The sequence below is a fragment of the Glandiceps talaboti genome, chromosome 8, assembly GCF_964340395.1.
Source record: "Glandiceps talaboti chromosome 8, keGlaTala1.1, whole genome shotgun sequence".
In the NCBI taxonomy this organism is placed as follows: domain Eukaryota; kingdom Metazoa; phylum Hemichordata; class Enteropneusta; family Spengelidae; genus Glandiceps; species Glandiceps talaboti.
Genome location: NC_135556.1, coordinates 5,079,971 through 5,105,793, shown reverse-complemented (window position 1 = coordinate 5,105,793; position 25,823 = coordinate 5,079,971). Strand labels below are relative to the sequence as shown.

The 25,823-nt window shown below is 35.5% G+C and overlaps 1 protein-coding gene across 2 annotated transcripts in view; it reads right to left on the bottom strand.

The window, feature by feature from the left end:
* Positions 1–25,823, bottom strand: part of LOC144438689 (syntaxin-binding protein 4-like) — a 47,330-nt gene that overhangs the window by 5,744 nt on the left and 15,763 nt on the right. Inside the window, exons 10-20 of one of the 2 annotated variants that reach the window (XM_078127834.1) lie at positions 23,492–23,598; positions 20,997–21,335; positions 9,373–9,488; positions 8,030–8,220; positions 7,351–7,447; positions 6,297–6,427; positions 5,842–5,934; positions 4,864–4,929; positions 4,449–4,625; positions 2,938–3,057; positions 571–617 (exon numbers count right to left, since the gene is read on the bottom strand). In XM_078127834.1, the coding sequence (XP_077983960.1) occupies positions 571–617; positions 2,938–3,057; positions 4,449–4,625; positions 4,864–4,929; positions 5,842–5,934; positions 6,297–6,427; positions 7,351–7,447; positions 8,030–8,220; positions 9,373–9,488; positions 20,997–21,335; positions 23,492–23,598 (1,484 nt within the window). Of the gene's footprint in view, positions 1–570; positions 618–2,937; positions 3,058–4,448; positions 4,626–4,863; positions 4,930–5,841; positions 5,935–6,296; positions 6,428–7,350; positions 7,448–8,029; positions 8,221–9,372; positions 9,493–20,996; positions 21,336–23,491; positions 23,599–25,823 lie in introns of both variants that reach the window. The other variant, XM_078127835.1, reaches the window with a different exon arrangement.

Below are 25,823 nucleotides of genomic sequence, written 5' to 3'. Positions count from 1 at the left end.
ACACCCCCCCCCTCCACCTGGTAGGTTACATCTCCCACCCACACTTCAGTGTAAAACATCACTTATGAATATTCATTATACAACATGAATTTGATTGGCAGACATCATTCTGTCTTGGTAACATGATTCATATCCATCACTGTCGTAATCTATCCACGACACTGTTGCTTTCTTGTTGCTATGGCAGTGTCCATGGTTGCTATGCATATTTGCGTTTATATCGCAATGCTTGACTATGCCTCCTAACTGTTATCTTATAGTTGTAATAGTTTTCCTTCACAAACCAACTCAAAATGTTGAGGGTTTCAACCTGTACATAACAGCCACATCGTTGGTTATCTCTATCCTAATGACCATACAAACTGGTTGAGGTTTGTCCATGTTCAGAGCCCCATTCCCCCCTCATACGCAATGTAATGGAAGTACAGACATGTCACATTGTCTGACACTAACTACTGGGACACTGAGACTTGGAATGGACAAGCTTTGTTCATTATGATTGTAAAGAGAAACCGATGAGTGTCTAATGTAAAACTTTGTGTCAAACATAATGTACAACAATCAACTTACGCTGCACTAGCTGCACTAGGTCCATCCACCAATGATTCATGCACCAACTGTGGAAAGAAGAAATAGAATCTTATTGTATAAATGAGTCCTTAAATACAATTCTTCCAAACCTACATATGCATTGTACATTCATTCATTTACATACACATATTAATTAAGGACACACACATACGACAGTAGCAATTGAGGTTTCAGTTTACTGAGATAGACACAAACTAAAACTATTGTTTTGACATGTTGATATAAGCTACTGACTGAATGGACATTTGTAGAATTATGGTCACAGTAGGGTAGCATTTCTTGCTGTGTACATTTTTGGGGCCTTCCAGTGTTACAACACTAGCTGGATTACAAGGTGATTACATATGCACAACAAAGACACTGCTATCACCCACTTACGTAATCTATCATATCAAACAACAACAGTTTTAGTTTTTGTCTATCTTTATTAAAAGGCCAAAACATTGATTGCCATTGTAGTATGTGTACACACACACACACACACACACACACACACACATACAATGTAACTACAACACACACACACATACACAATGTAACTACAACACATACACACAAACACACACACACATACACATACACACACAATGTGTAACTACAACACACACACAAATATATACTGACATGTACAAATACACATCTACATTCGTACACACACACACACACATCCATCCATTCACACAGACACAGACACAGACACAAACACACACACACACAGAAATATACAAATATACAAACATCAGCATACTTAGCCTCATAATTGTCTATAGGACCCTACACTATAGTGTAATATAACACCTGAGAATGGTATAATGAGGTTCAAATACACAATTTCCAAATAACGGACAATATTGTACAAATGGCTGTACCAGTACATCTCAGCTAACTTAAGATCACTAATTTAATTTGAAGTTTTGAAGTTGACTGAACAAAATAATATCCCACTCTTCCATAAAATCACAATGAAGCAGACATCAAATACAAAACATGTATGTACAGTAACAATGATTTCCTGCCCATTTTCACTTGCCAACTAGAGAGTTATTATTGAAGATTGGAAAAATAATAGTATATGATGTGCTTGTTATCTTAGTGTCAGTACTGATCAAATTATGTATAGGGATGTATATGTCCATGATCTGATCAAATTTGATTTTTATCGATTGCAATTATACAATGTATAAAATGATAAAATACATCAGGAAAGTGAGACAAATATGGGGTTAAAACTAGTATGACAAATAATATAGAACGGTAAAAACGATTGAAACCATTAAAAGGTTATTATGACAATGATCGAACTGTGCGTGGGAAGACACTGTTGCTAACATGCCGATGTGACTTCTAATGAGAGATAATGGCAAACCAAAAGGGAGCAACTGCAAAGAGTCATTTGTAGGATGTGTACGGCCACGTGCATCGAGAGAGGCTCTAGACAATTTGTCGGTAGAACAGATTTTCAAGAGAAGGCAAATCTGTCATTCTGTGTGAATTCTCTTGGATGCAGTGGTCACAATCTTGTTCAACGTTATTTTACCTGTATATTGAAAGTGAACTTTAGAAGTAATCTGGAGCAGTGTCAAATTCAATTGCATAAAGTACTGTAGGAAGGTCAAATTGACAACAAGTGTACCAAGACAATTGAAACTGTACTTCGTGGTAAATTACTAGCCTAAGGAAAGTCTTCACAGTCACTTATAAATGTCAAAGCAGAAAGAAGTGTCAGAGAGAACAAGCAAACAGGATAGAAGCACAGTATTCAATATCAATGGTATACCTACTACCCACTTGACATTATGACTAGTGACAAGTGTCATTTTAAATGTTCTAAATTTAGGAATGTTGTCAAAGTGTCAGGATGAACAGAAGGTGTTACAATAAGGGTCTGGATATGTTTTCAAGTGATATAATTCATACTGATATAGTTCACACTGTGATTGTTGGTATTAAAGTTACAAATAACAAAATTGGAGTATCATTTTTAGGTCACTTGAACATATTTATGAATTTGTATTCTTTACTGAATATTATATAACTTTTAATACCTCAAGAGGGGTAACTTACACAATTCAATAAAATTGTTTGTTTATTTATTATAATCATCATCACCATTGCTGTCAGTGCTGCCACCACCACCACCACCACCACCACCACCACCACCACCACCACCACCACCACCACCACCACCACCACCACCACCACCACCACCACCACCACCACCACCACCACCACCACCACCACCACCACCACCACCACCACCACCACCACCACCACATGTATTAAGTAGAGCACACCTGTATATTGCCTATATAATTACTAGAAATGGAGATTACATTTAAAACTAACCTCTGCTAGCTGTAGTAGTCTTTCTGTTGCCACTTCATAGGTCTTTTTACTCACTTCAGCTTTTCTAAGCTGACATGATAGTACTGCCAATCTTTTTAGCGCATCTCCAGTGTCTTCACGCTGCAAGGAAAACAGTAAATAGAGTCCATGAACATTCATTCTAGCAATAAATAGATTGTCAGCCAACTGTTTTTCTTTGTCTGTAACTATAGGGATTCAAAAACTTTGAAGAATCCCCCCCTACCCAACAAAAAACACCAACCAAGTCTTCATAGAAAGCATAGCCCCCTCAAATAAGACACTTGAATGTAGTCTCCATGTATTAAACGTTTTTTAGTTATGTGGTAAATCATGATTGTTCACTACAAATATGGCTGCTGTTGAGTAAGATGTGATATCAACACCAAAAGTAATGTATGCGTATGTTTATCTGGTTTTTATTACACTTCAATGTTCCTACACAAGCTGTCATTGGTCAGAATCAAATCACATGACCTTCTTTAAATAGACTATTGCCCCCACGCTGATATTGAGACTAATGCCGGCACTATTGCCCACTGCGCATCTATTCTGTGCATGTTTTTCAGTATTGTGTGCTCAAGATGACAAAATTACTACAGTGAAAAACACAAGCTTATTTCTTGCAGAAATTCTGAATAAATTTAAATACAAATGAGCTACATGTGGGGACATTCGAGCTCCTGCAAATAATGCCATGCCTGCATTATATGGTTATCTGCAACTACAGTTTAGAAATACACCATGAAAGGGAAACTTTTCTATCGATGTTGAATGGTGATGAACATATGAATGAGAGGACGGATGAGTGGACGATGTAATAAAATTAATAAAAACCTTTGGCTTGGGCATCATTAAAAAATTTTGGTAAAGAATGCCAACCTTGGGCAGCACTAAATTGTGATATTGCCCTCACTGATGTGTTACTAATTAATTGTATTATCTATAGACATGATCTAAAAGACATTAGCCACACATAATTGCTACAAAGTGTCTGCAATATGTAAGTAATAGCTTAAATTTTGATGGTTTATGAATAGAGTCCATGATTGAAGTTGTTCAGTTATGTAGCATTACATATGAGAGAGAGAGAGAGAGAGAGAGAGAGAGAGAGAGAGAGAGAGAGAGAGAGAGAGAGAGAGAGAGAGAGAGAGAGAGAGAGAGAGAGAGAGAGAGAGAGAGAGAGAGAGAGAGAGAGAGAGAGAGAGAGAGAGAGAGAGGGAGGGAGGGAGGGAGGGAGGGAGGGAGGGAGGGAGGGAGGGAGGGAGGGAGGGAGGGAGGGAGGGAGGGAGGGAGGGAGGGAGGGAGGGAGGGAGGGAGGGAGGGAGGGAGGGAGGGAGGGAGGGAGGGAGGGAGGGAGGGAGAGAGAGAGAGAGAGAGAGAGAGAGAGAGAGAGAGAGAGAGAGAGAGAGAGAGAGAGAGAGAGAGAGAGAGAGAGAGAGAGTGAGAGAGAGAACCTTTATTAGCTAATCAGATCAATAATTTTCATCTACCTTTTTTGGTGGTGGTGTTGATGCTTTCAGATGTCTCAATTCCCTTATCTCTTTTTCCAGTAATTTGACGACCTCTTCATAATCAACTTCCATTTGTCTAGCAGACATCTGTGCTTGTTCAGCAAGGTGAGCTTTACTGCGTAGAGAACGACTTTCATGTATGGCTCCCTGGGCCTCCTACAATCAACAATATCAAAAACCAAATCATGACTTTTTTGTTGTAATATATCAATTATCATTTCTCATCTTTGAAAAAATATTACATATCACTGCCACAATATGTTTGCATATGAGGATAGTGTGGTAATCAGTCTGACTTGAGATGGGTGGAAGATAGTCCAATCCCACAAAATGACTAACAGTATTAATCTTTACAGCCCCAATATGTTGATAATACAAGAAATAGAAAACTTACCCTTCTTATCCTTAATAATTCTTCCTCAGCACTATTACATGCTCTTTCTTTTTCTCTCAGCAGGGACTGCAAATTAAAACAATATGTTCAAAGTTAATGACAAAATTGTGCTTTTCATTCTGGTCTAATTTGAATATCTGTCCCTATTTAAACATATTAGGAAGATAGATAGATACAGTGATAAAAGGATAAAATTGATGGGTCAACAGACTTATACATACATTCACACATACACACACACATACATACATATCTACATACAGAGCAAAACATACACAAAACACACACATAAACACATACATGTACATACATACATACATACATACCTACATACATACATACATACATACATACATACATACACACACATACATACATACATACATACATAAATAAATACACATACATACATACATACATACATACATACAACACACGTACACATGCATGAACGCACATACACACAGACACAGACAGACACACACACACACACACACACACACACACACACACACACACACACACACACACACACACCTGTCTATCACCAACCCTAATACAACAACAACCCGACAACAAAGATATTGGAAAGTTCACTTGCATAAGAGATGATAACTGATAATGTCCTCTGTCATGTTTGATTACTAATGCCATACTATATTTTGATTTTTAGCCTAAAATCGCCAAGATTACTAGTTTTTTGTACCTAGCGGTAAAGCCGACTAGTAACAGAACATTTGACAAAGTCTGTCTACCTGAACATGCAATATGATGTTACTCATAATATGTAATTAGAACCCTTAACTCGTGATATAGGAACTAAGTGTTACCAAGATAAAGTGATTAATATTTTACAGAAAAGCCATGGACAATATAACATAGATTTACAACAGGAAAGCCCAACAGAAATATAAAATATTGATTTATAACAGGAATGCCCAACAGAAATATAAAATATAGATGTAAGTGCCAGTATACCTTCAACCTCTCAACTTCTTTGATAGCCTCATCTCTTTCCATTCTCAGTACATCTAATTCTTCACCAGGCCTTTCTTGAAATGTTGGTAATGTCTGTCAAAAAGATTACAAAACCAAACCACTCTTTCAGTCAAACTGATCTTATCAAAACATCACTTATCCAGTGAGAGACAAAGGTTATGATCTTTACTGCAATGACTGATCACAATCTGATGAGTTATGATGAGTGAATGGTTAGAGATTACATTTCAGTAACTACTTTCTATTAATCTTTTTGAGAAGATTTATTTTTAGATACTAAACTATGTCAAAGCAAAGTTGTATACATTTAAACTGAAAATACAGTAATTATACGCTAGTTATTCTATGCCGCTAATTTTGGACGCAAACCAAAACATTCCAAAACACAAACCAAAACATTCCAAAAGGTACAACTTAAGATTGTGAACACATACCTGCTGATGTCGTATAGGAGGTGGTTCAGTGAAATCTGTGAAGTCATTGGCAGCAAACATAAGTTTACTGGAACTGATATTATGATCATCCAGTTGTACTTTGAATACTTCCCTGGCAGCTTGTACAAAGTCTGAAAATTGAAATATATTACAATTATTTTGAATGAATGACAATGACAATGAAAATGAAAATTCGAGCAATAACTTTTTGTATTTGTCAAGATAAAGAGATTGTCACAGTGGTAAAAGTAATGTCATCAAAAGGTTTTCCCATAAAGCTTTGCTGGAAATCCCCAAATGGTGTGTTCGAGAACACATGTCAAGTGCAGTAGAGCTTCTTTGCAAAATTTCAAGGCTGAATAAGTTACTGAGGTGCTATTTTATCACCTACAATCATACACAAGGGTCTGACTGAACTTTTCTTTTTAAAGAGATTTTGTTGTTTTCAGTATCATCACCAGCAATTCTGCAACTAAACACAGTTGATAACCAACCTAGTAGTGAAAATGAATTTATTAGTTGAAGTTTTGCTATGTGAACCTTGTCCAATTTTGATAAATCTTTCAAGGCACTGAGCATATTTGTTGGCGTTATCTATCACTCATATTTCCATTTGATAACTACCCAAATACTCGTTCCATAATTTGTGTGTTTTATTTGGGATAGATGCCTCTATATGACATCAAATCTGAATAATCTAGTTTCACATTCTGTCTCTCTATTTTAATTGGGACACATACTTCCATATATCTTCATGGCTGAATGCTCTACTTTCAGAGTGTGTATGTATGTATGTATGTATGTATGTATGTATGTATGTATGTATGTATGTATGTATGTATGTATGTATGTATGTATGTATGTATGTATGTATGTATGTATGTATGTTTGTAGCTTTCTACCCACTTACCTCCATAGGATACCAATCCAGACTGGTCTAATTTTAGAGTTTGTTTGTTTCTAGCTTACTATCCACTTACCTCCATAGGATACCAATCCAGACTGGTCTAATTTCAGAGTTTGTTTGTTTGTTTGTAGCTTTCTACCCACTTACCTCCATAGGATACCAATCCAGACTGGTCTAATTTCAGAGTTTGTCGAAGCAATAGTTTCTGTTCATTGGTAGGCTCTATTCCTAAATATCTCAATGCCTAATATTTCAAGACAAAATGAAAGATATATTCTTGAATAACCAACAACATAAACCAAATATTAATGGAAAACAAGATATCTAACAAAAAATATATAACATTTTTGAACAACTTTTGAATTTTGATATTAGATTCAAAAGGCAGTTCATGTTGTGTCCCACTTTCAGTATCAAATACTCCATTCAAGAATCTTTTGCACAAAATTTCTTTTGTGGGAAAATAATAATTTTATTGCCATGTATGTGTATAGGCGCAAAGGCTTACAATAGAAATTGGTGTAGTTTTGCAGATAAAAGACAAACCACATAAACTAGGCATGAATATAAACTAAGATAAAATACAATGGTAGACATGTGACATAATATGATCTGGAGATGATGGGTGACCTAGGGGGGCTTAGTGTACTCATATACTCTACAAAAACCACAAAGAAATTATTTTCTTTTGAATTTCTTTTGTAATGCATTGGCTAATTTCCTTTTGTGGAAAATATATTGTACAAAAATATAAAGAAGTTATTTTCCTTGATTTCTTGTCTTTCATAGAAGAAAAAAGTATAAATTGTTCAAATTTACTACTTACAACTTCTAGTTTTTCTACTCTCAATCTAACATATGGATCTAGTGATAATCTTCTCGACCTTGACAAGCTCCTTGTTGATGATGCCGACATTGGTGAAGCTCTAACAGATGATGGTTGACCTAGGGGGCTTAGTGTACTAATTCCTACTGTTGCTGGGTGGTTCAGTTGTCCAGGTTGGAAGCCTATAGTACCTTGACGGGAAATAAGTATACATTTCAATCAAATGATAGCCATTTTCAATTTTTTTTTTGACATACATAAATACACATACACATATATAGTGACACAGAAACATAGTACTAATACTAGATACAACGGTGATAAATACCGTAGATACATCCGATGTACATATACCATTTATATGTATACATAGATACAGGTACATACAAATACATACTATAGAAAACAGTGAAACGATACCTCATGTTTACAGACTACAGATCACTTTCATTATTCAAACAGTGAGTGTATATCTAGGGAAATTTTATAACACATGGTTATCTTCATTTTTATCACAATTAAACTAAGGTACAATATTGCTATAGGCGTGGTGTGGTGGTGGGTGGTGGTGGTGGTGTGGTGGTGGGTGGTGGTGGTGTGTGTGTGTGTGTGTGTGTGTGTGTGTGTGTGTGTGTGTGTATGTGTATGTGTGTGTGTGTGTGTGTGTGTGTGTGTGTGTGTGTGTGTGTGTGTGTGTGTGTGTGCGTGTGTGTGACTTAAAGGTAAAACAAACACAGAGTCAATTCCTTGGTAAATGTATTTGGGTATAGATGCTAGTTGTGACAATATTCAAATGAAGATGATCGTACCATAAATGTATCATTTGGTTTGGAATGTAGTCAATTTGTGTCTTGGCCATAATGCAAAATGGTTTCACACTTTAACTTCAGAGACAAAGTCACGTTTCACAACAGATGGTTACTATCAGACTACAGTGACTTTAGAGATTCAATTAGGCAGTAGGTGTTTTTAAGTCTCACATGTTTTTTGTTGTGAATTACACACACAAAGATAAAGACACTGATAGTATGCACACATGAAATGTTACATTGTATCACACTGTGAACACAAATAAACATCACTGTCTGATGACACATGGAAAATTCACACATACACAAAACTGTTTATTTGTGTTCACAGTGAGATAAAATGTAACATTTCATGTTCGAGCGAGTGTCATCAGTGCCTGTGTGGGTGTTTTTTTTAAAATTCATGACAAAAACGTTGTGTGAGAGGTAAAAAAAACATTGTGCTGCCAGTAATTGAAACTCTCAAGTCTCTCTAGTTTGGTAGTAACTCTATTGTTACAGTAATGTTCAACGTATGGTTTACTTTCTACCTACCATTAGTGGCTTGTGGTGTGGAGGTCATCTTTGGCTGCATGTATAAACCTTTCTGTAAATGTGCTGGTATGGCTGGATTAATAATGTGTCCATTCATTGGTGGTGATGCTGAAGTTCTACCTACAGTAATGAAAGGATTTACAGACATCATGAAAAAATACTACTTGGCATTTAACCATAAACCTGTTGTCTGGAAATAACCAAGTTGAAGTGCCTTGAGAGTCAATCGTGTGTAAAAGTTTGGTGCCCGGGATGTTCCAAATTAAAATGTCGATTATCCTATGTTAAATTTGTCTAACTGTTTTACATATGTGTAACACTATGCATCCAGGGGTTGGTTTCATGCTTCCTATTCTTTATGTACCAGCAACATTTACGTGTTTTTTTTATAATTTACTTTTAGTTTCTTTTTTTAGTACATTCTATGTCAAGGACTTGAATGCATCCTTGTATACACAAACACAGTGTTATGTGAGAATCAAACGATACAAAGTACTTTACAGGAGATAGAGATAACAGAAGACATCTGTGTGAATCCTACTTATCTTCCTGTACTTTTGTGTTCAGAGTTTAATCACAAAACTTTTTTGCATATTTTCACTTCTGTCACCATAAAAAGTGAGGCAGTTTTGTGCAGTAAACCACATGTATAATACATACATATGGATATAAAGCAGTCATGGACTCTATAGTGTGTCATGCAAGACAGGAGTGTAATATGACCCCTTATATCACATCTCATGCATTTGTTGCATTGTGATTCGTCAATATGTTGTCATGTGGTATTTCTCATTTTAATGCTGTTACATGCGAAATGACATTCCCGGTCAATAGTTTGGAACTATTGCCCTACTCTCCCTCAAGGAGGCAATAGTTCGAAACTATTGCCCTGTGACGTCATTGCGTTCACTGGTATTTCACGGCAGACAACATAGTTCAAAGGCCCTTGGGAAATAGATTGGTTTTGGGGTGATCAACAGGCCCTCGAGGGGAACAAACGTTCGCTGTTGCCCAAATGAGACCAGTCAACATGTGTACAATGTTTACCTGATCAAGTACATGACATATAGCGTCTTTTATTTGGTGATGCTGGACTGAAACTTTTTTAAATCAACAAATTACCTAGCAAATCAAAATTCAAGGCTGATATTTTCCCACAGCTGAGGTATCGTATGCCACTTGTTGAAAATCCTGGTCTGACAATATTATAGATGACATTACTCACATAAAGCAGGGACTATTTCATAAAATCTTTCATTCTACATAATGCATCCACACAGTATGTCCTCTAATGATAGCCAAATTTGATTGTTGTGAGTCAAAATGATAAAAACTGGCATTTCTTGAGTCACCACACAGTATTAAAGAGATAAGGGAAAACCAAATTTTGGCGCCTCACTAGAAATTGTGTGTGTGTGTGTGTGTCAGTGGTGTGTCAAATTGGCTTGGAGGGCATACTGCAACCACACCAGTGTACCTCCATTCTCCATAATACTAAGGCGGATGACATGAATGGTTGATCTGATCCATATTTTTACAAAGAAACCAGTGTCATAATACCACACATCAGCTACAACCTGTAAGCTATACAGTATTTATCTTGTTGTCACGACAACACTCATCAACCTCACTGCTTCCTAGTTATAAATTATATGTCAAACTTTCAAACATCATTATATTTCTAATGTTTTAATTGATTGAACTTAGGCAGCCATAATTAAATTACTTCCAGCTGGAAACTACTTGAGATCTAAGGGCTTTGTTACTACTCATCTATGACTCACCATGGAAGTACCCACCCACATACTTTCACGGACTCACAGAGAACTTTTCCCTGCCTGAACAACAGAAAATGTTAGTGAATAGCATATAATTATCTGCTGTAACAGTATATTATAATGTGACAAAACGCCAAGATGTACGAGTGTAAGTAAGCACACGAGGTTATTTGCATGAATGGCTGGTCTTTCATGAGCATAGTTCGTGAAAGTGAAGCTGAAAACACAGCAAGCATGAGTGCAACTAACAACCCCCCCCCCCCCCCCATACCCACACTGACACTCACATAGCATTGGGTTCTATTATTGTATGTATAATAACAAATATTGTACACATTTTAAAACCTTTTGCAATTAATTATTGACTACTCTATAACATTCTACATAATGCATCCTCCATTCTCCATAGGAGGATGACTACATGAATGGTTGAGCTGATACAAATCTTTACAAAGAACTGACTAGTCCATAACAAACAAGGACTTGGTATATGTACTTTCACATTTTAAAAAATAGGAAAACATAGTAGTCATTTTATCAACTAAAAATCCAAAAGGAACATCCAATTTTCACTCATACAGCCATATGGATAAAAAGTGGGTGTTCTGTACAGTGGCCACTTTTATACAGAACACACTACACTTTGTCTCAGCACACGATACCAAAACAAGAAATAGCTCAACAGATATGGTGAACAAAGACACAGAAAACCCCCAAACAACTGTTCCTGGAATAAATTTCACACTTCAAATCTATTGGTTAACAATCTTTGCAAATATAAACTATAATAATTCAAAAGAAATGATAATAATGATAAAATTGTATAATTGGAATTTCATGAACAACATAGGAGGTCTCCTTCAAATTCTTCTTTGATCAATTGTTAACCATGGTTACGAGTATACTATAATTCACCTTCTTTTGTTAGAATATTATGACGGAAACACAAGTCTAACTTTTGATAATACAGAATGAGGAAAAGTAACTGAGGAAGATGACAATTTTGTCTAGTGGATGCCATTTCATTATTTAGTTTTCTTCTAATATTCTAAAACTATTCTTTCCTAAAGATGTCAATCAAGGACAACACAGCAATGCACTCCACCATGCACAAGCCAAGTTATCGTCTTTGAACAGAAACTAAGGATTGTATACCCTGGCCATTCTTTATCAGTACAACCTGTGTCTATGTCACTGGTTCTGCATTGTTCATACTTAGTTTACTATGAGTCAAAACATTCCCAATCACCATTTCCCCACCCTCACAATTTTTCAGAAATTATGCTCGAGGAGGTTTAATTATATTTCCCTCCGATATTTTACTTCATTCAGCCAGTAAATACTCGTGACCTACGAGTTTGTTTCTTAGGGTCACTCATATTTTCCTTGGCTGAGTGAAGAATAACATGGGAATATTAATATTTAATTATATTTTACCACACACAAGCTAAGTTGAATGCAATGTGTGTGATAATGAAAATAAAAATTGTCAGACAAGATTGCTCAAAAACAAAACCAAAATCAACAAGAGAAATGACTGACAGGATCTTTGAGACATATTAAACCATGATATTGATAACGATACCCAGGAAAAAAACATGGCATGGAATTTGAAGGTTGGTATCTGTACCTAATCAATTCTCTTGAAGATAATAAAAAACATCTATGGAACATAAAAATAGAGGTCATTTTGTGTTTAATACAAAACATAATCTGTATTACCTTACATCGTGTCTTACTAATTAGTAACTGTATGACCTTTATCAGACATAGAATGACTAAGTCACTTCCTGGGTATAATCATATCTACCATTGGAGCCTAAACATTTCTTAAAATGAGACACTATGTACTAGTATGTACAAATCACGATTCTCTTTTGATGTAGACACTGAATATCAGATATACTGCATAGATAGTTTCTATGTAGGTGCAGTGTATGATACACAAATGAATGATTTTGATGTAGACATTGAATTAGATATACTGCATAGATAGTTTCTATGTAGGTGCAGTGTATGATACACAAATGAATGATTTTGATGTAGACATTGAATTAGATATACTTCACGAATCATTTCTATGTAGGTGCAGTGTATGATGCACAAATGAATGATTTTGATGTAGACATTGAATGAGATACACTGCATGTATCATTTCTATGTTGGTGCAGTGTATGATACAAAATGAATGATTTTGATGTAGACATTGAATTAGATACACTGCATGTATCATTTCTATGTTGGTGCAGTGTATGATACAAAATGAATGATTTTGATGTAGACATTGAATTAGATACACTGCATGTATCATTTCTATGTTGGTGCAGTGTATGATACAAAATGAATGATTTTGATGTAGACATTGAATTAGATACACTGAACGAATTATTTCTATGTAGGTGCAGTGTATGATACACAAATGAATGATTTTGATGTAGACATTGAATTAGATACACTTCACGAATCATTTCTATGTACCACCCAGTGCTTTGTATGATTGACACACTTCATAAATGAACGTTTTTTACGTAGACACTGCAAAAATCATTTAAAAATCATTCTACACAGACACTTCTAAGGCTATAATTACAAATTGAATGACTGACCTAAATTTTGAAATGGACAGGACCGAATTGAACACATAACAGTTGTAAGGATGCAGTTCATATCATATAGCCAGCGTTACCAATCAATTTCTATAAAAGGAATCCTGAATAGCGTATGCAACGGTGATCGCCATGGCAACTGACATTAAGGCCACACGGAATAAAATGTGCTTTGGATATTTCTGGCTTTATTGCAGGAAAAAAAAGTATTAGTATTACAATGTGATCCAAAATGAATACAAAACTTTGGAATTGATTAAAAGTGATGCTAAGTCTGATAGCTTCTCACCTTACGGCAATGTAAATTTGACTTGAATAATGAACACTCAGCTGTAGTTAGGAATGCATTGGTAAAGTCAGGTATACATGTAAAAATGGTATTGATTCAAACGTCTGAACGGTGATTAAAAAATTTTTACTTTTTGAAACATCAGATTGAACAAATGTATGAGTTACATGTCTGATACAAGAAATTATTTGTACAGAATGTGAGTTGTAGCTTGGAATTCATGCTGTCTTATTCTAATAGAGTTCTATCTAGGGCAATCAAATACTCTGTACTTGGTATGAATCCAACAATGTAACGTGCTTATATTTAGCTTTGTCTCCATGCTTTAACATCAAACAGTAATATTACTCTCTAACATGATATTTGTTACCAAGAAAAATCTCTCCAAAGCAAATATACTTGGGGTGCAGGATTCTATATTATGTAATATGAGGCTAAGAACTGAGCATTTAGCTACCAGGCTAAGAACTGAGCATTTAGCTACCAGGCTAAGAACTGAGCATTTAGCTACCAGGCTAAGAACTGAACATTTAGCTACCAGACTAAGAACTGAGCATTTAGCTACCAGGCTAAGAACTGAGCATTTAGCTACCAGGCTAAGAACTGAGCATTTAGCTACTAGGCTAAGAACTGAGCATTTAGCTACTAGGCTAAGAATTGAACATTTAGCTACCAGGCTAAGAACTGAGCATTTAGCTACCAGACTAAGAATTGAACATTTAGCTACCAGGCTAAGAACTGAGCATTTAGCTACCAGGCTAAGAACTGAGCATTTAGCTACTAGGCTAAGAACTGAGCATTTAGCTACCAGGCTAAGAACTGAGCATTTAGCCACCAGGCTAAGAATTGAACATTTAGCTACCAGACTAAGAACTGAGCATTTAGCTACCAGACTAAGAATTGAACATTTAGCTACTAGGCTAAGAACTGAGCATTTAGCTACCAGGCTAAGAACTGAGCATTTAGCTACCAGGCTAAGAACTGAGCATTTAGCTACCAGACTAAGAATTGAACATTTAGCTACCAGGCTAAGAACTGAGCATTTAGCTACCAGGCTAAGAACTGAGCATTTAGCTACCAGGCTAAGAACTGAGCATTTAGCTACCAGGCTAAGAACTGAGCATTTAGCTACCAGGCTAAGAACTGAGCATTTAGCTACTAGGCTAAGAACTGAGCATTTAGCTACCAGGCTAAGAACTGAGCATTTAGCTACCAGGCTAAGAACTGAGCATTTAGCTACTAAGCGAAGAATTGAACATTTAGCTACTAGGCTAAGAACTGAGCATTTAGCTACTAGGCTAAGAATTGAACATTTAGCTACCAGGCTAAGAACTGAGCATTTAGCTACTAGGCTAAGAACTGAGCATTTAGCTACTAGGCTAAGAATTGAACATTTAGCTACTAGGCTAAGAACTGAGCATTTAGCTACTAAGCGAAGAATTGAACATTTAGCTACTAGGCTAAGAACTGAGCATTTAGCTACCAGGCTAAGAACTGAGCATTTAGCTACTAGGCTAAGAATTGAACATTTAGCTACCAGGCTAAGAACTGAGCATTTAGCTACCAGGCTAAGAACTGAGCATTTAGCTACTAGGCTAAGAACTGAGCATTTAGCTACCAGGCTAAGAACTGAGCATTTAGCTACTAGGCTAAGAATTGAGCATTTAGCTACCAGGCTAAGAACTGAGCATTTAGCTACCAGGCTAAGAACTGAGCATTTAGCTACTAGGCTAAGAACTGAGCATTTAGCTACTAGGCTAAGAATTGAACATTTAGCTACCAGGCTAAGAATTGAACATTTAGCTACTGGGCTAAGAACTGAGCATTCAGCTACCAGGCTAAGAACTGAGCATTTAGCTACTAGGCTAAGAACTGAGCATTTAGCTACTAGGCTAAGAATTGAACATTTAGCTACTAGGCTAAGAACTGAGCATTTAGCTACCAGGCTAAGAATTGAACATTTAGCTACTAGGCTAAGAATTGAACATTTAGCTATCACGCTAAGAACTGAGCATTTAGCTACCATGCTAAGAACTGAGCATTTAGCTACCAGGCTAAGAACTGAGCATTTAGCTACCAGGCTAAGAACTGAGCATTTAGCTACCAGGCTAAGAACTGAGCATTTAGCTACCAGGCTAAGAACTGAGCATTTAGCCACCAGGCTAAGAACCGAGCATTTAGCTACCAGGCTAAGAACTGAGCATTTAGCTACCAGGCTAAGAACTGAGCATTTAGCCACCAGGCTAAGAACTGAGCTTTTAGCTATCAGGCTAAGAACTGAGCATTTAGCTATCAGGCTAAGAACTGAGCATTTACCTATCAGGCTAAGAACTGAGCATTTAGCCACCATGCTAAGAACTGAGCATTTAGCTATCACGCTAAGAACTGAGCATTTAGCTACCAGGCTAAGAACTGAGCATTTAGCTACCAGACTAAGAATTGAACATTTAGCTACCAGGCTAAGAACTGAGCATTTAGCTACCAGGCTAAGAACTGAGCATTTAGCTACTAGGCTAAGAACTGAGCATTTAGCTACCAGGCTAAGAACTGAGCATTTAGCCACCAGGCTAAGAATTGAACATTTAGCTACCAGACTAAGAACTGAGCATTTAGCTACCAGGCTAAGAACTGAGCATTTAGCTACCAGGCTAAGAACTGAGCATTTAGCTACCAGGCTAAGAACTGAGCATTTAGCTACCAGACTAAGAATTGAACATTTAGCTACCAGGCTAAGAACTGAGCATTTAGCTACCAGGCTAAGAACTGAGCATTTAGCTACTAGGCTAAGAACTGAGCATTTAGCTACCAGGCTAAGAACTGAGCATTTAGCTACCAGGCTAAGAACTGAGCATTTAGCTACTAGGCTAAGAACTGAGCATTTAGCTACCAGGCTAAGAACTGAGCATTTAGCTACCAGGCTAAGAACTGAGCATTTAGCTACTAAGCGAAGAATTGAACATTTAGCTACTAGGCTAAGAACTGAGCATTTAGCTACTAGGCTAAGAACTGACCATTTAGCTACTAGGCTAAGAACTGAGCATTTAGCTACTAAGCGAAGAATTGAACATTTAGCTACTAGGCTAAGAACTGAGCATTTAGCTACCAGGCTAAGAACTGAGCATTTAGCTACTAGGCTAAGAATTGAACATTTAGCTACCAGGCTAAGAACTGAGCATTTAGCTACCAGGCTAAGAACTGAGCATTTAGCTACCAGGCTAAGAACTGAGCATTTAGCTACCAGGCTAAGAACTGAGCATTTAGCTACTAGGCTAAGAACTGAGCATTTAGCTACTAGGCTAAGAATTGAACATTTAGCTACCAGGCTAAGAATTGAACATTTAGCTACTGGGCTAAGAACTGAGCATTCAGCTACCAGGCTAAGAACTGAGCATTTAGCTACTAGGCTAAGAACTGAGCATTTAGCTACTAGGCTAAGAATTGAACATTTAGCTACTAGGCTAAGAACTGAGCATTTAGCTACCAGGCTAAGAATTGAACATTTAGCTACTAGGCTAAGAATTGAACATTTAGCTATCACGCTAAGAACTGAGCATTTAGCTACCATGCTAAGAACTGAGCATTTAGCTACCAGGCTAAGAACTGAGCATTTAGCTACCAGGCTAAGAACTGAGCATTTAGCTACCAGGCTAAGAACTGAGCATTTAGCCACCAGGCTAAGAACTGAGCATTTAGCTACCAGGCTAAGAACTGAGCATTTAGCCACCAGGCTAAGAACTGAGCTTTTAGCTATCAGGCTAAGAACTGAGCATTTAGCTATCAGGCTAAGAACTGAGCATTTACCTATCAGGCTAAGAACTGAGCATTTAGCCACCATGCTAAGAACTGAGCATTTAGCTATCACGCTAAGAACTGAGCATTTAGCTACCAGGCTAAGAACTGAGCATTTAGCTACCAGGCTAAGAACTGAGCATTTATAAACAACATCACATTCATGCCAATAAGCAGGCACTGTATGTGTACACACATATCACTTGTAACTTTGAATCAATACACATGTATGTGTCAAAATCTGAGTCTGTAATGCAATAACTTTCAATAGCTTGTTTGTTCCAATGACAATGTGTGTGTCTGTGTATCAGTAGGGGTCTGTCGATGTTGTTTATATTTGTAATGAGTGGTCTGTGGGAAGCCTGTTTCTTATCTATCTAAATTATTCTTAGGGAACATAAACTGTGTATGATGTGTACAGTCTTTTGGCGATCCCCCAATGTTTTAGCTGTAAGGTTATGGCCAATACATTATGTTTACAGTATGCCACTTGGAAAGCATGACTAAGAATGCAAATTCTTTCAAATTTGTAAACACTGCTAAGATTGGTCAGTAAAGGCACAGTTAATGAATGAATGAATGTTCTCAGTCAAAGTAAAAAGTGGAGAGTAACTTTGCAGAACAGAACAATATAATATATAGTAAATACAAAATATGCCCAAAACTAGAGACTGCATAATATCCGGTAAAATGTAAAGTATGACATACTGCACTGTTGAAAAGCTCTATGCTGCAATGCCCATGGCAATTTATTCCATACACGGACATACCACATGAGAATACACGCCCACAATATAATACTAATTAGTATCACATCTTATATAATATTCCGCTTATAGAAATAACATGTACAATATTCTGCTAATACTATAATATATATTACATGTATAATATTCTGTTAGTAGATATTACATGTATAATATTCTGTTAGTAGATATTACATGTATAATATTCTGTTAGTAGATATTACATGTATAATATTCTGTTAGTAGATATTACATGTATAATATTCCGCTAATAGATATTACATGTATAATATTCTGTTAGTAGATATTACATGTATAATATTCTGTTAGTAGATATTACATGTATAATATTCCGCTAATAGACATTACATGACTGTATAATATTCTGCTAATAGATATTACAAGTATAATATTCTGTTAGTAGATATTACATGTATAATATTCTGTTAGTAGATATTACATGTATAATATTCTGCTAATAGATATAACATGTATAATATTCTGTTAGTAGATATTACATGTATAATATTCCGCTAATAGACATTACATATTCTGGTAGTAGATATTACATGTATAATATTCTGCTAATAGATATTACATGTATAATATTCTGGTAGTAGATATTACATGTATAATATTCTGTTAGTAGATATTACATGTATAATATTCTGCTAATAGATATTACATATTCTGGTAGTATCTACTAACAGAATATTATACATGTAATATCTATTAGCAGAATATTATACATGTAATATCTATTAGCAGAATATTATACATGTAATATCTACTACCAGAATATGTAATATCTATTAGCAGAATATTATACATGTAATATCTACTAACAGAATATTATACATGTAATATCTATTAGCAGAATATTATACATGTAATATCTACTACCAGAATATTATACATGTAATATCTATTAGCAGAATATTATACATGTAATATATATTAGCAGAATATTATACATGTAATATCTATTAGCAGAATATTATACATGTAATAACTACTAACAGAATATTATACATGTAATATCTACTACCAGAATATTATACATGTAATATCTATTAGCAGAATATTATACATGTAATATCTACTAACAGAATATGTAATATCTATTAGCAGAATATTATACATGTAATATCTACTACCATCATATTACAAGTATAATATTCTGTTAGTAGATATTACATGTATAATATTCTGTTAGTAGATATTACAAGTATAATATTCTGTTAGTAGATATTACATGTATAATATTCTGCTAATAGATATTACATGTATAATATTCTGCTAATAGACATTACATGTATAATATTCCGCTAATAGATATTACATGTATAATATTCCGCTAATAGATATTACATGTATAATATTCCGCTAATAGATATTATATGTATAATATTCTGTTAGTAGATATTACATGTATAATATTCTGCTAATAGATATTACATATTCTGGTAGTAGATATTACATGTATAATATTCTGCTAATAGATATTACATGTATAATATTCTGGTAGTAGATATTACATGTATAATATTCTGGTAGTAGATATTACATGTATAATATTCTGTTAGTAGATATTACATGTATAATATTCTGCTAATAGATATTACATGTATAATATTCTGGTAGTAGATATTACATGTATAATATTCCGCTAAAATATATTACATGTATAATATTCTGGAAGTAGATATTACATGTATAATATTCTGTTAGTAGATATTACATGTATAATATTCTGCTAATAGATATTACATGTATAATATTCTGTTAGTAGATATTACATGTATAATATTCCGCTAAAAGATATTACATGTATAATATTCTGGTAGTAGATATTACATGTATAATATTCTGCTAATAGATATTACATGTATAATATTCCGCTAATAGATATTACATGTATAATATTCTGGTAGTAAATATTACATGTATAATATTCTGCTAATAGATATTACATGTATAATATTCTGTTAGTAGATATTACAAGTATAATATTCTGCTAGTAGATATTACAAGTATAATATTCCGCTAATAGATATTACATGTATAATATTCTGTTAGTAGATATTACAAGTATAATATTCTGCTAGTAGATATTACAAGTATAATATTCCGCTAATAGATATTACATGTATAATATTCTGTTAGTAGATATTACAAGTATAATATTCTGCTAGTAGATATTACAAGTATAATATTCTGCTAATAGATATTACATGTATAATATTCTGTTAGTAGATATTACAAGTATAATATTCTGCTAGTAGATATTACAAGTATAATATTCCGCTAATAGATATTACATGTATAATATTCTGTTAGTAGATATTACAAGTATAATATTCTGCTAATAGACATTAGAGTACATTGACAACATTGTGAATAGATATTACAATACTTACCCTGGTGCTGGACTTGTATAGGGTTCTGTATTTGTTCTTGTACTTGTTTTGGTGATGTACTACTTTGTAGTTGAGATGGTGACACTTGTTGACTGGATGGTACTGATGAATGATGGGACGGGACAGGTGAATGTGCTGATGCACGTAGGGATGTCATTGGTGACTGTGGTGATGAGTGAACTAGGTAAGGTGAACTAGAGTGGAGGGAACGAGGTGATACGTCCTGGGATACTGATGGTGAAATTGAAGTTTGTGGTGGCAGTAACAATTCTTGGGTAATCATTGTTTGGAAGGGCATTCCTCTGGCAAAGGATATTTCAATATTTGGATCTGGCCTGTGAAAGAAAGTCATACAATGTAGACATCAGTTCTGTGTATTAGTTTAACTTTTAATTCCCATCAATTCTTTGTGTTCAGACAATGTGCCTGTGTTGTTACATTTATCATAGTAAGTGTCATTTTGAAAAGAATAACAACATGTGTACCAGTACATTTACTATTTTCTTTATTCAACAATAGTGGCTCCCAACATAATACAGTGAAAAAATACTGTCCATACAAATCACAAAGATATTGTTTTTTCATACGTCATAGTAGTATTCACTGCTTTTAGGATAATACCGTACTATGACAGAACCCCATGACAAGTGTGTGTGCAAGTGTGACATACTCAGGGTATTTGCTAGTCTATCTGCTAAACCTCGGATGTTCTTCCGATACGACACACGACCAAACATCGCTATGGTCGGGCAAGCCCTCACTGTGAACTTCGTTTGCTTATAGTATCGAAAGAAAGCCTGAACGTCTAGCAGCAAGACTAGGTATTTGCAGGAGTGCTTACAGTGTTCTCTGCGACCATACTTTCTTGAGCTACATTCAACACTCCAAATACCACTGAGTACCTACACTAGAACTCATATGACATGGGGTTCTGTTATTATTACATATGTTAATCTGAAATGGCAAATTTCCATAAAACTTATACAGCACGATCATGTGTTTTCATGTGTAGCAAACGACCGCATCCTCATTTGCATGCAAGTTTGTGATAATGTTTTCGCGATTGCGCTGCAGTGAAAATACCACTAGTATGCACACGCATGAGTGCAAGTAATCACTGGTACATATGTAATAATATTCAAACTATGATAATACATATTGTATTAATTAAAATAAATCAAAGTTGTAAATTGTTTTGGTGAGTTAAAGGGTGTTTTAAAGCCAGATTCATGCATTAGGGTTATCTTATCTGTGAAGCCATCAGAATCAGATAGAATGTTTTTTTATTTGAACAACTTTTTAAAAGCTTTACGAGAGAGCACACCTAAATTCTAATTTAAATCTGAACTGGGCCTTTAAAATAATACATTAAATTTATAATGTGATATCTGTTACTTGCTACAATTGATTTTGCATTTCCAAGATGCATTCTGAGACATCGCTTATGATGTTACATTGTTTTGCCTTTATTACATTTGTGTAACATTTCTGTAAAATCATAGAAAGACATCTTGGGCTCTTTAATTCTGAGTGATTTTAAAGAACAAAGACCATCAATGACAGAGAAGAATTTTACTGGTCAACCCAGGGTATGATTAGGTGACAACCACCCCCAGAGTAATGCATGCAATCCCCTTATGCGTACAGCATACATGGCACTGTATGGAGAGACGTGTGAAGCATCTTGGAATCGACATCACTGACCAGGTCTATATAATATACAACTTTACTTTTTAGAAATGTTTACAATATTGGAGAAGAGCTGAATGACACTGCATTATTTATTTTTAAAAATACAGGTATATATATACTTTAATAATGGCTGACCGCATCAATTCTATATATCACTTTTTCCTGGGGTTTTTGTCCTAAAAATACACAGAGTTGTCAGTTCAACATTTGCATATCAATAGCAGCTGACTAGTGTTCTTTGTTGTAGTACAACACTTGTCTATGATGCATACAACATATTCTAATGTCAAATTAAAGAGCAACCTAGCTAATAAGTACTATCACTTTTCAAACATTACCGAATAAAATATAAATTTCTAGTACTTTAAAAATGACAACAATATCCATGAAAACTAATATGTGATTTTCTTTTTGGACAATACAGAATTGGAGGTGCACAAAAATTGATGTCAAGAATTCATAGCTGACTGAATACTAAGTATTTTCAATACAATACTAAATAGTCATTATATTAGCTTTCTTGATAAGAGGTATGTTTTGTAACTCTGATCCTCAGTGCATGATAACTCTAGTTCTTTACATGCCATTATTACAATCATGGTTACATGCTTGAAGTGACTTCTTGAAATACTCTATTCACCTGAACTTTAACCCTGTCAATGTAGCTTTTGCATCGTCATTTGTGATATTAAATGTCTTGACATACAGCACGTTTTGTCACAACTCTTACCATTTTACAGGACAATATTACTCTCTCATTAGTATATTCTGAAATGATATGTTGAAATACTCGACTCACCTAAATTTTAACCTTGTCAATATAGCTTTTGCATCTTCATTTGCGATATTGATCATGTTCTCTCCGTTCACTGCAACCAGCTGATCACCAGGTTTTAGTCGTCCATCCTAGTAAAATGAATAGAATAATGTTAACCAGGGAAACACTGTACTGCCACAACATATTGCACCTCTATACCTTGTGGAAATGAAAACATGGCTGATAACAGAAATATCTACAATGACCTCAATTTCAACTCAATAAATTTACATCTTTTATTGTATTAAAGTGCCATTGTTAGTATAGGCAAATGAAGCCATCGATCATCATCAATGAAAGTACCACATCGTATATATACATGTTATCCATCATAGTACAAATAAGGCATTGCAAACAGAAATTAGACAGGCTAAACTTAAATTTAGAGAGAAATTAGAATGTGAGTTTAGCAATATGAATACTGAGAAGGCTTTCCAATATCTGAAAAAGATGTCTGGTAAGATAGACAGGCATACTGCACCATCTCCTTCCGTCTCCTCATCCCTTGCTTCAGACCTTAATTTGTTTTATACTAGGTTTGACAAACATGATTTCACTGGGGAGTGTGAGAGGCTACTGGCCTCTTGTCCGTCACCCTGTCCTGGTGACTTAGCAATCACTGTCGAGGATGTTGCAGTGCAGCTCAAACGCATGAGGACGAGCAAAGCCCTAGGTCCCGACGGTATTACCAGCCACCTGCTCCGTGCTTGTGCAGATGAGCTCAACCCTGTATTACAGCCTCTGTTTCAGCAGTCCATTGACACTGGCATTATTCCAACCCTATGGAAAACATCAACCGTCATGCCTATCCCTAAACTTCCATCCCCAACAGAGTTAAATCACTATAGACCGGCAGCCCTCACCTCCCTTATTATGAAATGTCTAGAAAGAGTGATTCTTTCTAACCTTCTCCCTCATGTTCAGTCAAAACTCGATTCAAATCAGTTTGCTTATCAACGCAGGAAAGGTACAGATGATGCGATTGCCTGTCTTCTCCAGAAAGTGCTAGAACACATAGATACATCTGGAAATTACGCTAGGGTCTTATTCATAGATTTCAGCTCAGCTTTTAATACCATACAGCATCACATTATGATACAGAAATTACTGAAGCTTGATATCTCCTCTGTGATCATTCGTTTATACTTTCCTTAGTGATAGACCCCAGTGTGTTAGGGTTGGTGAATCAAAATCTACAATGCTCACCACTAATACTGGCGTACCACAAGGTTGCGGTTTAAGCTTGAACAGGTGGTGTCTTACAAATATCTTGGTTTGAACCTTGACAAAAAACTCTCATTTACACATCGTACTACAGCTGTCCAAAAGAAATGCCAACAGCGTTTACATGTGCTTCGCCAGTTGCACTCTTTCAACATAGATGCTAAACTGCTTCTTCTGCTCTATCGTAGCATTATTGAACCTCTTTTAACTTATTGCAACATCTGTTATTTCCCTCTGCTCTCTGATGTCAATCGAAATAAACTTCTGAAAATTTCTTTCATTGCTGCTAAAATTGTGGGCCTGCCTACTCCTGCTCTCTCCGATCTTACTGATCGTGCAATACTGCACAAGGCATGTGTGATTGCTGTTGACGACAAACATCCACTTTATGCATATTTTGATATTCTCCCATCTGGTCGAAGATACCGCTGTCTTAAATGCTCCAAAGTTCATTACAGCAAGAGTTTTGTCCCGTCAGCCGTCAGATTGTTAAATCATTGCTAAGTTGTATTTGTGTACTAAGTGTATTTGTATTTGTGTATTTGTATTTGTATTTGTATTTGTATTTGTATTTGTATTTGTATTTGTATTTGTATTTGACGTGTAGTTGTGTCGCTTGCACTTTTGTGAGTTGTATACTGCATATCCTTGAGGACCAATAAATAATAATAATAATAATAATAGTCGTCAATTTATTCAACCATATGCCTGTTTTATAAGCCCCTTCTTTTTAAAGCTATTTATAAACCATGTTTATCCACCATACTATACTATACATGTACCCTGTGTGACCCATGGTCCTTTAAACTTTATATTTCCAATGGTTGGGACAGGTGCAGATACAGATACGGATATGGATATGGATACAGATACAGGTACAGGCACAGGCAAAGATACAGGTACAGACACAGACACAGATACAGATACAGATACAGATACACATATACAGATACAGGTGGTTTTCACATAGACCAACTAGTCCCCTGGCTTCACTGAATTGTCATTATTTTGCCTTGGCCTGGACATTAACTATAGCTACATTTTAAACACATGTTAGTATGATGTTCCCTCAGTGATTACAAAATACTGA